General features: G+C 36.7%; 1 protein-coding gene across 4 annotated transcripts in view; it reads left to right on the top strand.

Annotated features, from left to right (window-relative positions):
• LAMA4 (laminin subunit alpha 4) overlaps positions 1 to 19,154 on the top strand; it is a 153,696-nt gene that overhangs the window by 131,256 nt on the left and 3,286 nt on the right. For all 4 annotated transcript variants that reach the window (XM_071218633.1, XM_004455854.5, XM_058307300.2 and 1 more), the window contains 12 exons: positions 166 to 304; positions 760 to 897; positions 2,534 to 2,667; positions 3,576 to 3,740; positions 4,592 to 4,745; positions 10,511 to 10,698; positions 11,859 to 12,048; positions 13,001 to 13,156; positions 14,348 to 14,507; positions 16,224 to 16,354; positions 17,390 to 17,483; positions 18,074 to 18,193. In XM_071218633.1, coding sequence (XP_071074734.1) covers positions 166 to 304; positions 760 to 897; positions 2,534 to 2,667; positions 3,576 to 3,740; positions 4,592 to 4,745; positions 10,511 to 10,698; positions 11,859 to 12,048; positions 13,001 to 13,156; positions 14,348 to 14,507; positions 16,224 to 16,354; positions 17,390 to 17,483; positions 18,074 to 18,193 — 1,769 coding nt within the window. The remainder of the gene's footprint in view (positions 1 to 165; positions 305 to 759; positions 898 to 2,533; positions 2,668 to 3,575; positions 3,741 to 4,591; positions 4,746 to 10,510; positions 10,699 to 11,858; positions 12,049 to 13,000; positions 13,157 to 14,347; positions 14,508 to 16,223; positions 16,355 to 17,389; positions 17,484 to 18,073; positions 18,194 to 19,154) is intronic.

Below are 19,154 nucleotides of genomic sequence, written 5' to 3'. Positions count from 1 at the left end.
GGCCAAGATAATACATTGCTGTGTCCTTATCAAATGAAGCATGAGGATATGATATAAAGCCATTGCCAGTTACTATAAGGAAACTCGACATTCATATCCTACTTATATAGGATAACATCATCATCATCATGGCTCAATCAGTAAAGACCAATGTTTTTCTTCCAGGACCCTAAGAGCACACCTCCTCCTAGATGTCAACTTCAGGGGTTGTATGAAGGGATTCCAGTTCCAAAAGAAAGACTTTAACTTATTGGAGCAGACAGAAACCCTGGGAGTTGGTTATGGGTGCCCAGAAGACTCACTTGTAAGTACCAATCAAAATCTTTAAAACAAATAGGCACAAAACTTAATCACTCTCAAAAACTGGAAAAGTTTTTGTCAGCTGCTCTGTGGTCCTATGTCCACCTTGGGTTCCCTTCTACCTCCAGCATAAGGAAGTCATTAAACTAGAAGGTCCTTGGGAGCCCTCTGTGACTTGACCAGTGGCTTCAATTTTCAATGGGTGAGGTATGCAAAGCCCAGAGAGTGTATGTGAGCATAGTTCTAACTCAGGGTGTAGGAGATAGAGAAGCAGAAATCCCATCATTTAGAGCAATGCAGAGAAAGGCTAACACGCCTGAAGTCTAGCATCAACCAGAAGTCAAAACGTACACATTCAATAAAGGAACTAACAGGCAGGGACCTTGGTATTTAAAATTTTAAGCATTCAGTAATTTCAAAAACACTATATTCATTTTGAAATTTTACTTTGGCCCTCAGATATCACGCAGAGCATATTTCAATGGACAGAGTTTCATTGCTTCAAGTCAAAAAATTTCTTTCTTTGATGGCTTTGAAGGAGGTTTTAATTTCCGAACATTACAACCAAATGGGTTACTCTTCTATTATACTTCAGGGGTAAGTATTTGTTTTTCCCTGAGGAAATGTCTTTGTGATAAATGTTTTGTCCATTAAAAACTCTTTTTAAGCACAGTAAAAGTGGTTTTCTATTCAGATTAAGTTTCATTCACATGAACATAGGCAGAATCTCTCATTCTAGGCACCTTAAAATATAAAATATATTGTATGTCAGTAGTTCTTAACCTGGGATTCTTAGAACCATCCTCCAGGGGTTCATGAATAAGATTCAGGGCATCTGTGGACTTGGATGGGAAAAATTACATCTTTTTTTTCCTAACTGAAATTTAGCATTTTCTTTCATTATTAATGTAGTATTAGCAGTCCATGTGACTTTGTCATTAATAGCAATCATAGATACTTTTCATTTAACATTACAGTTATCACAGATATTTCAAAATATCATTCCTTCTCATCACCACTTCTAAACTACAATCGTTATTAGAACTGCTAATAGATCTTGTTACTATGTTGATAAAGAAATACATGTATTACTATATCACAGATTTGTCATTTAAATATTTTAAAAACTGTATTTCAATATTATTGGTTTTCTATTATTCCTATGTTTTTTGTTTTGCGTATTTTAAAACATTGTTTTATGTAGGGGTTCATATGTATCACCAAACTTCCAAAGCCATAATGGCACTAAAAAGTGAAGAATCAACAACATGTGATTGATTCAGTTTATAAAATAGTAAAAAAGACATAGGTTTTTGTTCTTGGACTTGCTATAGAATACTTGAGTTCAGCTTATAAAGATAAATTATTTCAAGAATAAACTAAGATCTGTAGGAAGTTTGGTGATCCTAAGATCCAACTGATTTACCTCTGAAAAGGTTATCACCGATGTATACACTGATGGACCAGTCGTAATTTATGAAAGCAGCATTCACTTTTCATATATATTGTCTGTATCTGTCACATTTCTATCAAATTTAATTTAATTTGCTTCTGTGAAAATTTAGCCACAGTATTTTATAGGACCTCTGTCAATCAAACCTGCCACAGAGAACCATGGTTAGTTAAATAACACTTGACAAAAAAGTTGTCTGTGTTGAGCACTGACTTTAGAGGTTGGTGCCCATATAAGGAAAGAAAAGCAAGATTATCATTGTGCCAATATTTTAAGATAAGCAATAACCAAATTCAGAAAAAGGGATGTTAACTTCTGCTTTTTTATTTCTCTTTCACCACTACAGATGAAAATAATGAAACATTGAAAAAGTCAAAAATAGCAAATTAATCCTTGCCTAATCAGCCAGATATATCCCCAGAGGTTCAAATACAGTATTTCTAAAGAGGTTTAAAATAAGACTGATGATGGATATAAATGCCTGTTAGGAGAGCCACTGAGACTGGCCAACAATACTCAGCATAACAAAGTCACCAAAAATTTTCAGTTCAGAATATTAGGAGATTCTTTTTTCCTTTGAAACATGTCTAATTTTATAGGGAACACAAACAATACAAGCATTATGACATTATATTTTTCTTATTCATAGAAATTATTTTGCAAACACATTTCCTGTAAAGCATGTATCCCTTTAAACAATACCATGAAGTAAGCATTGAAAACATGGCCCTCTTTTGGATTGCTGGACTCTCAACGTACATCCCTGTGCTTGCATTTCAGTCAGACGTGTTCTCCATTTCGCTGGATAACGGCACTGTGATAATGGATGTAAAGGGAGTTAAAGTTCAGTCTGCAGATAAGCAGTACAACGATGGGCTGTCCCACTTCATCATCACCTCTGTCTCACCCACGAGGTACAGATCCTCCCTTTATATTCTTTATACCATATTTCTTTATTTGTACAGCATGAATCTGTCAAATGACTGTTACAAATAATAATAAGCTATCCTGTTGGTTTTCTAGTACTTAAAAACACAGAGAAGGGAATTATTTTCCTTTTTAAAAAGAAATTTGCTACTAATTTTCAAGACACTATAAAATTACTGAACATAAATATGATTTTTTCAGTAAAACAATAGGTTATACTCTCCTTGAGGGAAGTGACTGCTTGTTCTACTTCCTTAATGAAGTGCAGTTATTTACATATGGAGGGAGCTCAGCAAATAGTGGTTTAGTAAATTGTGAATTAAACAATTGAGGAAGCTACATTTGTGGCCACATTTTAAAAGCTCTAACTTTACCTTTTAAATATTTAATACTGAATTTCTTTTTTGTAATAAAAAACGTTCTGGAATAAAAAAATTAACCTCTATTGTAGACTGCTGATATTCTATGTCCAATTCTTTGAGTCTTCCCATCAAAATAAATGTCAATAGGCTTTTTCTAGACTCCATTTACAGTTGAGATCAAATCCATTCAATGTGCTTTACATTGAAAATGGTCTACAACAAATGTGACTAAATGATCATCATGAGATATGTTGTTTTCTCCACACAAAAAAAGTAATGTAGAGGACTAGTCAAGTCATCTGAACTGCTTGCTTTTATGAGTTTAAAAGCCAGTCATGTTTTGGAGAGTCTTTTTTTGCATTTAGAAATGTTCATTTTATCCTGGGCCTCATGAATAATCTGGCAACTCACTAATTTTTTATTAACTAGATGCTCCATTTCAATTCCATGAGAAAACCTGCTTATCCAACCTAATATTGGAACTCAAGGGAAAATGTTAGCTGCCGTGTGTGAAGAAGTTTTTTTCTTTGCAGATATGAACTGATAGTAGATAAAAGCATACACAGAAGTAAAAATCCCACCAAAGCGAAAGTGGAACAGGCACAAACAGGTGAAAAGAAGTTTTATTTCGGTGGTTCACCTGTCAGTCCCCAGTATGCCAATTTCACCGGCTGTATAAGTAATGCCTACTTTACCAGGTATAACATTTTTATTATTTATAAATTTGCATGAATGAGAAAAAAGAGCAAGTCAATAATGAAAATATTTCCATTATTAAAATTGAGAATAATAATTTTGTCAAAGACTTTGGAAAATATAATAGTAGTTTAAAAATTTATGTCCTTGGGGAAATGACATACTTGGGTTTGTGTATAAGTTTTTTGCCCTTTAATTCCTATATAACCTTAGTAAGTAAGCCCCAGTTTCTTTACCTTTGAAGTGAAGATAATAATAGCCCCTGACCTATAGGCTTGCTGTGAGGATTAAATGAAATAATACACATAAATCACTTTGCGCAGCCTCTGGCACACAACAATCTATTAATGCTAGATGCTCTTGTCATACTTATTGTTAATGATATAGCACAGAGTTACAAGCACAAATCCTTCTTATAAGTTTTAAAATATCTTCTTAATTTAATGCCTGGTTTTAAACAAAACCATTAATCTAAGTTCTTAGTAAAGACAATGGGGGCTCCCTAAGTACAAGAATAAGCAAAGATGGAATTTAATACAAATTAAGTCACACAGAGGTGGTTCCAATCATCCAGGGGATGTGGTGAGGTAAAAGATATTCATTTGTCAGAATGTGCTAGTGCCAGACACAGTTATTGCTTAATTGGTTGATTAATAATATAAAGGGTCTGGTGCCAGGCACATAGTTATTGATCAATTGAGTGAATAATAATATAAAAGTTCTGGTTAACATAATGGTTGATGGACAACAACAACAAAATTTAATTGCAAAGCTCTTTGATTTCCAATGTTTTCATCAGGCAATTTTGAACAATGTATTTAGACTTTCTTTTTCCCCTCTGTTACAAACATAGGTTGGATAGAGATGTGGAGGTTGAAGATTTCCAGCGTTACTCTGAAAAGGTCCACATTTCTCTATATGAGTGTCCCATTGAGTCTTCACCATTGTTTCTCCTTCACAAAAAAGGAAAAAATTCCTCAAGACCTAAAATAAGTCAGAATAAAAAGGTAAAAGATAATGTGCTAACTTCTCAAATGTCCTCACCTTCCATGTACACAGCTTTAGACCCTGCTGTTTTGGAGACTTTAGTCTAGTTTGTTACTGTGTCTATATGAAAGATGGGATTCTTGTAGGATCAGGTATTCTGGTTTACTAGGTTTGTTGTATCAATTTGTTCCCAAAGAAACTGTTTGAATCAGGGTTTTCTCTTGTTCCCTGAATATCTATTCTCAATACAGCAATTAGATCCTTATCAATGTAAGTCATATCATGTCACTCCTCTCTCAAGGTCCCACCTCCCCCCTCTCCCCCACATGTGCTCCCAGTACAAGCCCAAGTTCCTGCAGTGTCAGAAGAGGCCTTATAGGGTCCAGGCCTCTTTTCTCATTGACTTCATCTCCTAGCACTCTCCACCTTACTTACTCTGGTCCCCACACTGCCCTCCTGGCTGATACTGGAACTGGCCTTGCACACTCCTATCTACAGTCTTTACTCAAGCTCTTGTTCTGCCTGGACCACTTTTCCCCTGACTATCTGCATGAACAACTCCTTCACCTCCTTCTAAGATTACTCAGATTTTACCTGCTCAATGAGGCCAACCATGGCCCGTGTAATACTATAGCCTGCTTCCTGTCCCAGACCAGAACTACCAATCTCCCTTACCTTTTTCTATTTATTTTCCCATAACGCTTATTACATTCTAATTTATTATATACTCTATTTATTTTCATGTTATTTTTTGTCTTTCCTCTGGAAAAATGCAAGCTCCTTTGTTTTGTTCACTGATATACCCTAAGCACCTAGAACAATGCCTGGCACATATAGGTATTCAATAAATATTTAGAAATCAGCATCATGGGGTTGTAATGAGAATTAAATGAGTTAATGCTTAAAATGTCCTAGTGCAGTACCTGGCACATAGTAGACATTTAGTGATTATTAGCTGTAATACCTCTGTGAAGCATTGTTTCTGGTGGATCACTTCCTGAAAGTAGAATGGTTTGACCTAAAGGAATGTGCATTTTCAATATTGAGGCAATACAAATTTATACTCCCACAAGCAGCATTTGAATGCCCCCAATGTTCCACACAATTACCAATATTGGATATAATCAAATTTTTAGAATCTTGCCAATCTAATAGGCTAAAATGGCATCTCATTATGTTTTTTCATTTTGCATTTCCCTGAATGCTAGGGAGGTTGAGCATCTTTTCAGGGGATAATTGATTGCTTTCCAACATGGGCTTCTGGACCATTTGCAAGAGGGAAGGCTCTTGACCAGTTTCTCACTTCTGATATTTTTTTCCCTGACTGTTATATCTTGGTCACTTCCCCATTTTTTAAGTTTATTTGGACCACTCTTTAGGATACCCATGAAACCTCTCCTTTGTTCACATATATTATTTCTCCATCAGTGTTTATAAAAATATTTTTGTTCATGTATAATCAAAACTTAATAGTTCTTGGGAAGCAGCTGTGGCTCAATCAGATGAGCTCCCATCTACCATATGGGAGGCCCTCAGTCCCCGTCCCAGAGCCTCCTTGTGAAGGCAGGCTTGCCCGCACCCTGTGGAGTGCCACCCAGCCCACAGACACAGCGGAGCGCCACCCAGCCTGCAAGCACTGCAGAGAGCCAACTCAGCAAAGGTGATGCAACAAGAGAAGGGAGACAAGCAAGAACACAGAAGAGCCTGTAGCAAATGGACACAGAGAGCAGACAGCAAGCAAGCTGCAAGGGGGAAGGGAAAAATAAATAAATACAGACACAGAAGAACGTACAGTGAAATAGACACAGAGAGCAGACAGAATGCAAAAAGTCTCAAGGGGGGGGTCATAAAAAATTTTTTTAAAACTTAATAGTTCTTCCAATTCCCTTCCTGAATTTGATGTAGACTTTTAAAGTGATGCAGGAGGAGAGATAATTTCATTGATTTTTATGAAGGACTTTGCTAGTTTCAACTCTCAAAAGATACCATGCAATTTCAATCAGGTCTTATTGTCACTTTCATACATTGATGACAGAGGCTTATTCTAAGAATTTTTTGCTGGCACATGGGCACTTGTCAGTGGGTCAGAGACAGCAGATTAACATCACACCCTGATGAGGAAGTAGATCACACTTTACCGCTTGGAATGAACACCACTGTCGATATGAAGCTCTCACTCAAATGCAGCTTCCTAATGAACACTCATAGTCTCAAGATAACAATCATCAGCCCTTGAAACTATTAACACAAAACTTCCCTTATTATAGGCAAGTTCTTAGCCTTCATAGGGAATAGTCTTAGACAGAAACTCAACATTGTAATGACAAGTTACAGAATCACTATAGATTTCACCTTTATGGTAATTAGAATGTCAATGTTTGCTAATCTTCTCCCGTATTTACCCTTGAATCAATAACATGTTAAATACCTGCCAAGAAAACTTGTGGCCTCTGATTAAATATTTATCAAAGTTGAATCAAAGAAATCTGGGTTAAAAATAACTTATTTTCACAATAGCTTTCAAATATTCTAGTTTATGCATTTTTTAGACTTCATTTAACTATTTAATATACTTTCAGTTCTTTCCAGTTTTCTCATTTTTATGGGTGAAGATCCTTGTATACAAATCTTTGATCATATTGCTGAATAAGTCTTTATATGATAGAGTCCTAGGAAGAGAAGTCCTAGGAAGAGGGCAAATTATTTTCCAAAATGATAATACTAATTTATATTTCCCCATGAGTATATGAGTATATCTGTTTTACCAACTATTTTCTAGCCTTAAAAATTGTTATAATTTTTATGTTTTCAAATTTAATTGAGAAGCTAGCATCTTATTTTGGTATTGCATATAATAATAAACATTTTACATACTGTAATAGACATCATTCTGGGGCATCTGTCCAACTACTCCCTTTCCTGAGAATTGATTCCCTATACCCATGCAGGCCTCGTGTTTTAGATATGACCTCATTTCCCTGCCTTCAGTTAATTGGACCATGGTGGATCCCTTGAACAAATCTGGGCTATCAGATTCCCTACCTTGGAAACTTAGAATTAGGACCCAGTGAGACTAGTCTGGGCTGGGCATTGAATAGAAAACAGCCAAAACCCAAAAGTTCTATGGTAATCATATGCAGAGAAAGAGAGAAAGCTGTTTTATAGAAAGGGAGAAAGGCAAATAGCTCTACTGCAGAGAAAGAATAAAATCAGCACTCTGAGAAAAACTAAGCTGAGATACCAGAAACCTGGAGAAAAGGAGGCTGTGGTTCTTCCTGGTTTTCTCATTCCTGATTCTGGCCCATGGTGGGACCCCACTATGCTTTTTTCTCTTGGATTGTACAAGATATCCCTACATTCTTATAACACATTAACCTCTTTTTCTTAAGTAACTCAACTAGATTAGCTGGTAGCTGAAACAGAGTATTACTAAAGCGAAATTTGGTACCACCAGTGGGATTGCAATAGACCTTCAGAGAAAAAAAATTACACTGGTTAAGTCAAAGACAGCGGGGTTCAGTGAGAATTTCCCCACTACATACTAACAGTAAACTGAATCTCTATGTCATTTGGTAGTGAAACAATTAAGTTATAATTTTCGTTTTTATTCCAGAACATAAATTCACAGATGATTTAGAGTTTGGGGTTGCTGTCCATAGTGATAGTAAATTTTATTTTTTTGCAGCAGGCAAGAGACAGATCCTAGACCATGCATTCCCACATAAAAATGGAGAAAGGCAGGGCCAGTAAATTGTCATGGTCGAAATAACCTGCACTTTGATGAGCATTGGTAGTCTAATTCTCTGTTGCTCTCTTCTCTTAGCTAAGTGGATGCATGGATTAAGAACGAATAAAATCCTCTCCACAGGAATAGAGAACAGGGGGCAGCCAGAGTTGGGGGAAGCTTCCAACCCCACCACATTCACTTGTCCTCACGCCCCAGCTCCCATGCAAAGCTTTTCCAGCTATGTCCCTGAATGAAATAAAGGTGATCATATCGCTCAGAAATCATGTTCCTTGGCCAGGGTTGGAACAACGCATGGGAATGGGCGGAGTTTCCCAGGATATATTAGAGGAAAAAAGTCTCTCTGAAGTCCCACTCCAGTGCACTGCAGTCCATCCATGAATTGAAGCTATGGCCATTATGTAAGTGAAGGCCTAGACCAAAAATTATTGTAATTAAGTGTATTTCCTCCATCCAAGAAGGAATCATGAATCATGTGAAATCATGTACTGAGTCCTGATGACTGTATGGAGAAGGAAAGAGAGGAAGGTGGGATCATATGGGCTTTCATTTAGGATGAATGAGTCTATGAGCTAGCTCCCAATTCTCTTCCCCAGACCTAACCACTGCTGTGAGTCCACTACCAGAGCCCAACACTAAGCGCTGCCTGAGTGCAGAGGCACAGCTGCTCTGACCTTTAGTTAATTAGCATGCCCTCTGCCCACCACACCTGGACTCTGGGGTTTAGCTGGAAAAGCTGACGTTTTTTGGAGATCTTGTCTTTTGCCTGTGGAAGATTAAGGTTTCTGATCAATGTGTTCCATTCTGCATTGTATCTTCCAGAATCCCAAACTGTTTGTTCTGCTAGTAATAACTCACCCAGATTTCCAGGACTGCTGTGGATATATTTTTATATATATAGTTGTTTTGACATTTGGTGGAAATTAGGTGGGGGGGAGGGAGAATGTGTATGTTTGTTTAGTAATCTAAAACCAAAAGTTGTCTTTTCCTGTGTTCTCAGATCCTCCCCATCTCCAAACATTTCTTCTCCCCTTCTTTTGTCACAAGCTATCTTTCCAAATGGGTCAGATTTGGTCATTTCCTGCTTCTAAAACCTTTGTGATTCATCACCTAAAAAAACAAAACCCATTCTCTGGCAAGGCATCTAAGGTCCTCTCTATCTGGTACCAACCTGTATCCATCTCACCATTTATATTCCTCTTTCTCCAAATCGATTTTGAGCTCCTTAAAAACATTAACTACTTCTCATTCATTTTTCTATTCTCCACCAAACACCACCCATAGAAGGGCACTCAGTCATTGATTTCCCTCCCCATCACTTCTACCCATTAGGTGCTCAGTAAACATCTGCTCGAATAAGTGAATAAATATCTGAATGATCAGATTTACTTGCATTTACATACTTTCATTTTGTTTCAGAAATTAAGACTATATAACCATTAAATATTAGGCCATAGTTTCACAAACACCTAAATTTTAAAGTTAGTAATGCAAGTTTTAAGAGTACAGGGTACATTTTTAATTGCTCTATATCATGTCACAAAAAAAAGATTCTTCAATATTTAAAGATGTTCCTAAATATGCTAACTTTTCACACAGCATGCATAAATAATAATCTACCTGTTAAAGTGATAATGTTGTCTATAAAAGGAGGGTTTTGTTGATTAATTCTCAGGGTTTTCTTATTGCCAACTTTTCCACTTTTCATTTTTCTTTAAGATGTACGCTTAACTGATAGAATGGTTATTGCTAAAGTTTCCTTCAGCGTAGCTCTATTTAACTATAACAGACTAGAATTTTGGGTTTGTTTATGTGCTGTGTTACTGCTGTTGTTTTGTTACTGCTGTCACTTGCCTCTGCTGTGAGAGGGAGGGAGGAGAGCACTCTAATAACTCATGGATGGAAATTGCACAAATAATAGATACTTTTATTAGTAGTCATATTGGCATTAATGGTAAGTATATCACAAATGAATTTTTACTGCTAGTATGTCACTTTTCTCCCATAATATGATTTATTATTATTTCCTATTCTGTATAGGGAGAGAAAAGTAAAGATGCACCTTCATGGGATCCTGTTGGCCTGAAATTGCTAGAGCGGAATGCTGCAAGAGACTCTCATTGTCACCTTTCCAACAGCCCTAGAGCAATAGAGCATGCATATCAGTATGGAGGGACAGCCAACAGCCGCCAAGAGTTTGAACACTTAAAAGGAGATTTTGGTGAAAAGTAAAGTAACACCCTATCCTTCTAAGGACTTAAGGATATGGCTGGGCTCCATCTTGCCACAGGCAGTCTTTTTCCTATGATCTTTCCTCTCTGTGCCACATTAATTCTGTTCTTTTATCATCAAATTAAATGCTAAATAGTATATGATTCATCCTTTCCAAGAAATTATATTTACAGTGACTTTTTCCCCAAATGTAAGATGCACACAACAGCATTCCCTCAGGAGTTTGCTGCAAAGTTATAATAAATAAAAGACAATCAAGAAAGGAAGATGGGGCAAGTTTCATATGATTCATCATCCAATCAGGATATCAGCTTTGTAATGGGGAAAGTATCCCAACTGCTAAAAGCTTAATAAGCAAAGACTGAAATTATAAATACATTTGTATGTCAATGACCATCCCTAAAACTATCTGTAAACCCTGTCATCTCTTCCTAGTATTTTATCTAGCACCAGGTTATTTAGCATTACTGAGTATTTCTTTCTATAGTAGTAGCACAAAAAAATTCTTATATAGTCCTTATATAATTTTTTCAAATAGTCACACAGGCAGTCCACTCAATAAGAAATTTCTGATGCCTGCTAATTTGCTACTTACCCAATAGGCAGAATTAGTATTTTGTCTTCTTCAGGATGAATTGTGTTAATCAAACAATAAGTTAACCTAACAAATGTATATTATCCATGACCTGGAGCTAAATTTCTAGAAAACTTTAATTTCTATACACTAAGCTGTTTTTAACACGTGATTTTTTGCTGGGAAAAATTTGAGTTTGTACTTTAGTTAGTATACCAGTCATATTATTTCTATGCAAATTTCTATATGCACATCATTTACTAATATTTTGTCCACGTGAATAAGCTTCCTTAACACATAGAATTTTACTAAACTAAATGCAATCATACTTTCAAAGTAAGACACGATATCATTTTTAACTGAAACATATCCCTGATGTATAAGGAAGTAGAGGAGGATTTAAATGTTTAAACTAGCTGTGCTTGCCCAATATTAATAATACTCAAGGGTAATTTGAAGTAATGCTTCTTGGGATTAAATAAAATGGCTACTCATTCTTTCTTACACTGTCTTGCTTTGGGAAGTTAGAGCTTTCCTCAGTCTCATTTTACACAAGGTAAGCTTTTTCTTTTCATTTACCAGATCTCAGTTTTCCATTCGCCTGAAAACTCGTTCCTCCCATGGGATGATTTTCTATGTCTCAGATCAAGAAGAGAATGACTTCATGACTCTATTCTTGGCCCACGGCCGCTTGGTTTTCATGTTTAACGTTGGCCACAGGAAACTGAAGATTAGAAGCCAGGAGAAATACAATGATGGATTGTGGCATGATGTAAGTTGAAGGCAGAGAACAGCATTATCAGCAAATGTCCACCATTGTGAAGGGGATGACACTAATGCCCCACTATTGGTCTCTCTAGAAACAACCATTTTTAAACTCTGCTGCTGTATACTCAAAGTCCAATTTCAAAAACTTTATTTCTTAATTCCTCATAAAAATCTTGAAGCATATTATTTAAAAAGAGAGACAGGCTGGGTTTAATTATCTTAACCAATGGATCAGTAGCCAACATAAACTGATTAGTTTCTAATGATTTTTTGTTTGACTTTTGTTTCCCACTGCCTATAGATTTCTACTTTCCAACAATTATTCCTGAGTGTCTTTTATAATGCAGAGCAGTAGGCTAAGCTGGGAAAGGACAAAGTGAAGAGTAAATCAGGAAGACAGGATTCACAGAGGAAATACCTAAATATTGAAGCAAATCAGTATATATATAATGACAAAGTAAGCAATAAAAAATGCATTACAATAAATTCAGGAGAGGAATAGAAGATGTGGGCTGGACCAGCTAGAAAGAGACGCATAGAGAACTCTGCTAAATATAAGCTGTATTCTGAAATTAACCATGCAGCTTTAAACCTTTCCATCAGAAAATATACAGAAGTTCAATTATTCTAATACATGAAGTGATAAATAGGTAAGCAGGAAAAAAATGCCTATGTATATAAAAGCAAGGAGACCTAAAGATCACCTACAATAAAGATATATGCTACATAACAAAAATAGAATTAATGAGGGAGAAAATTTCTCCATTTCCCAAAACTAGATAGTCAGGAGTCTACTATGCAGAGGAAGAGACACATCCCTGACTTTCAGAGAAAGGACCATTTTTTTAAAGAATGTTTTGCAGATTTCCCACAGTAATGCAATAGCAAAATTAGGAGGTGAGGCATCGCAGCCATTCCCCCAACTTGGGATATGCTCTTTCCTTCTCTCCATCTAGGTGATATTTATTCGGGAAAAAAGCAGTGGCCGACTGATAATTGATGGTCTTCGAGTCCTAGAAGAAAGTCTTCCTCCTACTGGAGCTGCCTGGAAAATCAAGGGTCCTATTTATTTGGGAGGTGTGGCTCCTGGAAGGGCAGTAAAAAATGTCCAGGTAAGCCAGGTACAACCAGGTAAAGTCACTGATCTTTACAGCAGGAAGACCATTTTATTCAGTCCCTCACTTTACAGATTAGGAAACTGGTAAGAATAAAATTGTAGTTTCACTGGAGATGGAATATCAAAGGGAGTACTGTCCTAGTGGCTGTCAGTTTGCCAAGTCCGGAGTGATTTATTGATTCTAAGGTAGAGGTGAGATGAAAAAGATTTCAAAGGGACAAATTATCATGAAAAGTTGTATCTCAAGAGGATGCATATTAGTTCAGCAAGTATCCAAACTTAAAATGTAAAGAAATACTGAAAAAGACAATCATTCTATTATGAATTATTGAGTAAAGAAAGCAAGTTTCAGAATATTATGTAAATTATGATCCCATTTTTTGTTTCTTACACACATTTGCAAATGGGCAAGAAAACCCAGGTATCCCTGGGAAGAAGCAAGAATACAGTGAGAAATGTGTTATTTTTATCATTTAAAAATTAAGACTATCACACCTTTTAAAATTCTAACAATAGAAGAAATGCAGCTAAGGACTAAGGTTTTCTTAATATATAGATTTGATTTTAGTACAAAGACTTAATACATTTCCAAGATCATTAATATATAAGTGAATAAAGCAAAAAAAGTGGGAGTTCTCATTATAGTTAGATTTTACATAAGTAGCCCAATTCCATAACAATCTATATAAAAGAAAAAATTTCCAAACGTAGTATGAAATCAGCTGTCTGAAGTGCCCAACATTTATATCCTGTGCTATGATAAATTCTCAATCACAAAACGGCTAATGAAGCAAGAAATGCATACTTTCTGCTATTTATTTAGCCATGGTAGATTTAACAGTTAAAAACTTTCCTAGCCCTCATCAGCATTAGATGATCTTGAGTACTGTTGTCACTGAAGAAAAACTAGGCCACTTCTAATATTTAAATTGAAACCCACAGCTGCAATTTCATCATGGTATATGTAAACATTTCTATAGCTTAATTTTATTGCAGATGACATCAAATATAAAATTCAAGCTTCAAAAAACTAGTTGAAAGCAACTACCTTGAAAAGAAGTGATTGTTCACATAGCTAAGGAATTATTTGGTTTCTTTCATGACTCATACTCCCTCAATTTGTTTCCCCTTGGTGCATCAATGAGTGCTGAGAAAATGGATTTTAAGAAATGTCTTCTTCTCTCAGATTAACTCAGTCTACAGTTTCAGTGGCTGTCTCAGCAACCTTCAGCTCAACGGGGCCTCCATCACCTCTGCTTCTCAGACATTTAGCGTGACCCCTTGTTTTGAAGGTCCAATGGAAGTGGGAACATACTTTTCAAGAGAAGGAGGCTACGTGGTTCTAGGTAACACAGTTGATATTGTAAAACATGAATCATGAGGGAATACAGTTCCACAGTTAAAACTTAATACCAGACTCATTCAACAGTAGATGACCTCTTTCGACAAGCTCCACCTTTCTCCCCTCCCACCACCTCAAATCAGACATGCCATCTCCCTGTTTGTTCTCCAACCAGAGCTGCCCCACAGCTGCCAAACCTCTGGACAAAGAACACCCTGGCTCCTTTAGAACTTCTATGTTATTTTGTTGCCTGATCTGTGTCACTCACCTCTTGGCCATCCTTCTCCTTTAGATCTTGCTCAGTTCCCTCTGAGCATGATCCATTGTCCACATTAAAGGCCAATTCCACTTCTGCCTGCCCTGCTGCGAAAGCAGAGGATATTAACTTTCAGGTATTTCCAGATTTTTATTCTCCTTGTTCACCAACTAAGTTTTTATTATATGCCTACCAAATACCAGTCACTATGCCAGATGATGAACATAATAGTTCCTAAAAAAATGTCCTAACAGACTACACACAATCACCATCCAATCCATTGCAACAAACATTCTATAGAGCAGTCATTAGATCTAAGGAAGGCACCAGGGTAGGTGCTGGGAAAGAGGATAGAAGGCTAAAAAACCACCTTTTCCCTACCTTCAAGGTACTTGAGTAATTTGTACATTCCCTGAAAAAAAAAAGAAATTACAGTGCAGCGAAGTATTATACTATGTTCACATAACTAAGGAATTATTTGTCCACTCAAATAACCACGGGTAGTATTTCCCCTATGTAGCTCATGATTTTATTCACCACCCTTATCCCTATCGAAACACCCATGCACCCATTTCTAAGCCCTTCATTGAATTTCAGTGATCAGAACTCTATAAAGCTGTGTACAGCTTAAAATGCAGGGCAATCTACACGATTTATGTCCTCCATAAACATTAATAGCAGGAAAACTAAAAAGTGATTTATAAGGAGACATGTCAAGTGAACATTATTAAAACACCCAGGTTTGCAATGAGTCTTTTGGAGTGAACACAGTTATTCCAAGAATCAATTCCCCTGGATCACGGCAATAGCAGCTCCTAACTGCTTTTCCTGCCCTTTCCCTATACCTTGAAGTGCTGTGCAGTTCTAGCACCAGTTACCTTTTTTGGTTTAAGAATACCGATTTGGATTAAAATGCAGATCTGATCAAGTCTGTCAGTCTTGCTCAGTGACTGTAAACTAAAGTCTAGCTTCCATACTTGATCATCAGAGCCCTGCCTCGCGGGGCGCCAGGCTCTTTCTCCTCTTACCACTCCTGCTCCTCCCCTTAAACTGACAATCCAGCCCCACTGGCCTTCTTGGTGCTCTTCAAATGTTTCAACTTCTGAAACTGTGTTCATACTTCCTCTGCCTAGACGGGCCTTTCCTCCTTCTCACTTTTGAAATATTAAGCGTTCCTGATAGTTGGCATTTATTTCTCTCCTCCCCCAAACTCCCATGGCACATAATCTATTTTCAGGGTGCTGTCTCCACCCCTACTCCCACGACAGGAGCAGTGTGTTAGTTATCTTAGTCCCCCATAGAGCTATCCGCGGTGTTTTTGACATGGAAAATGCCACTTTCTGCTTACTCGTGAGAAAGGCATCAAATTATCAAAAAATAGAAAAATATATAATTACAAAATTACACTAGAGTTACAAATTTTATTTTGCTGTTCCTGGGAGCTGATAGTATTTCTATCCACAGATGAGTCTTTCAATATTGGACTGAAGTTTGAGATTGCCTTTGAAGTCCGACCCAGAAGCAGTTCCGGAACCCTTGTCCACGGCCACAGTGTCAATGGGGAGTACCTAAATGTTCACATAAAAAATGGACAGGTGTGTTCTTTTAAAATTTCTTTGAACAGTCCATCTCCTCTGACCTTGGACTCTAGATCTGAAGCATATTTATTTCATAGAAGTATTTCATCAATATTTCCTAACAGGAAAAAATGGGGAAGCTGTAACATGAAATTTAGCTGGAGGCAATACTTGGATTTAGATTCTTATGTTGGGGATTGATTTGGTTAGAACAAAAAGTCATGAAAGCATGGCCAAAGCTACAAAAAAAAAAAAAAAAAGCAAAAACAACGTAATTAAAGGTTGCTTTAACAAAAGAATTGGGAGAACTGGGAGAGTTGGGAGAGAACCTTTTTCACCAAATGGAAGCACTAGGAAAACTGACAAACACTAAAACATCTATCTTTCTACCTGTCTAAATTATATATGTATATCAAATTGTGTTTATACATGCATATACATAATATTCTCAAGAGAAAAAATCAATTGTCTTTAAATACCACTTTCATCCTAAAATACGATTGCTAAAGAATGTTCAAGAAGGTATTCAAATAAATATTGAGAAAGCAGCATATTTTCATTGATGCCTTTAACTGACTTATCTGGGTTCCAGCACATTCTGTAAAACCACATAATAATAAAAACTAATCCTTATATGGTGCTTCTTGTGCATCAGGTACTATTCTAAATATTTCAAATGTAAGTTAACCTTCCTAATAACTCTATGAACAGATGAGAAAACCAAGGCAGAGGAAGATAAGTATAGGAAGGCTGGGATATGGATCCAGTCGGTCTGGCTTCAAAGACCATGCTTTTCACCAAGACCTTAACCTATTTTGTACAACTTAATCCAGCTTTAAAAATTAAAGGAATTCATTCTTTCTAATTGTTCCTCCCCCATCTTCTCTCCTGAAGCAGTTTAAACTATCTCATAGCCTGCCAAAGAGTGACCCCTTGTGTTCAAATTGCAAAGCTAATCATGTATGGCTATTTATTAAATTCTTGCCTCTTTGTGAATCATTTTTAAAATGGTGAGAGGAGATGAGATTATATAATGTACCCTGTTTTTTGCAGGTCATAGTGAAAGTCAACAATGGTGTCAGAGACTTTTCCACCTCAGTAACACCAAAGCAGAGTCTCTGTGATGGCAGATGGCACAGAATTACAGGTGAGAAAAGCAGAGCTTGCTGGGTTCTTTTACAAAGGTGGGCCTGAGCACCCAACTTTGGGATAATGTCTCGTCAGAATTTAGACTATAACTTATATGATCAAATGGGTGATGGGCGATAGTCTGAAGCAGCCAAGAAAAGAGACTCACATGTTATTGCAGAAAATTTGTATATTGAAGCCACACGTGATTTGAAAATATGAATGCTGCCAAAGTTGTGTTGGGGAAGTGTTTAAACCATATGTAATTCATGGTGCACGAAAGTATCACGAGATGGGGAGCAAGTGTAGTTCAGGTTGAGCTCCTGCTTTGCATGTACAAGGTGCCACCTTCAATCCTGGTACCTCTTGAAAAAAAAACCAGAACAGTAACACGAGAGTATCCTAAATATTCTCCCTTTCAAAGGAAAATGTTAGTGATTGTTTTGCAGTTCAAGCTTGTTAGATATTAAGGTTTTTAATGATATAGAAGAAAGTGTGACATTTTATTCTGAAATACATAAAAGCCATTACTGTGATAAATTAGTCCCTTTCCCATGAAAATTAATGATTCCAGGACCACTTCTGACCAATCTTTGCCCTATATTTCAGTTATTAGAGATGCAAATGTGGTTCAGCTGGATGTGGACTCTGAAGTAAACCATGTGGTTGGACCCCTGAATCCAAAACCAGTTGATCACAGGGAGCCTGTGTTTGTTGGAGGTGTTCCAGGTAAGATTTGTTAAAAAGGGACAAGTTTCCAAATCCAAAAAATAATTTTTGACTGTTATTAATAATTGAGCTATGTGTTTTCACAATTCACTTAACTCAAAGGGTTTTATATACAATTTCCTTTAATAAGAAAAGGATATTAAAAATTGTGACTCTTTCCCAAGATCACAACGAAGTAACACATAAAAACTGGACCCCAGCATTCTACCCACTAAATATTACTATTGCCATAGTTGCTTATTTTTTTCTTCCCTTTCCAAGTACCTTCCACATACATGCGCAATGAAACACATGCTTTATTTTATTTCTAACACAATGAAAACTCATTTTTTAATACTTCTCTAGGATATGAGAATCTTAAGGGACCAAAAATTTACTGATAATTACTTTCATTCCTAAGTAGGGAAAAAGAGACATGGTTTTCCAGTTCAGGCTTAGTCTGATTTGAGAAAACAGCTGCACTCAATGAGTTCTGTTGTTCCTATGTAGTGACACACCCTAAGGGAGGTTCCCAGCTGCAATTTGTAAACATCACCAGTAACATCGCTGCCATCATCGCTGGATAGCTCAGGGTGGTGACAGAAGGACACTTATGGAACCCCCAAAATTATTTTAAACCTCTGAAATAGGGACCATGTTCTCATTGAATGTGCTTGTTTTCACACATTTCACTAACTTGGACAAACTGAATGTTACAGCTGGTATATAAAGTATATAAGAAGAAGATAACCAAGCTTTTGCATCTGGAATTTGGGGGGAGGGTGGGTTAAAAAAAACACAATGATTTTTTTATTGACTCCAACTAAATTATTTTAGGCTGCCTCATGTAAATGCAGATCATAAAAATACTTGAAGTGCAAAAGCACAGATGAACGTGATCATCTGACCTTGGGCACTCCCAAATAGTTTAACTAAGCCCTCCTCTCCTTTGCAATGCGGATTTTTCAAAGACCAGTATATG

The sequence above is a fragment of the Dasypus novemcinctus genome, chromosome 11, assembly GCF_030445035.2.
Source record: "Dasypus novemcinctus isolate mDasNov1 chromosome 11, mDasNov1.1.hap2, whole genome shotgun sequence".
Taxonomy (NCBI): domain Eukaryota; kingdom Metazoa; phylum Chordata; class Mammalia; order Cingulata; family Dasypodidae; genus Dasypus; species Dasypus novemcinctus.
The sequence above is the reverse complement of the archived record's forward strand: the minus strand, read 5'-3'. Positions and strand labels throughout refer to the sequence as shown.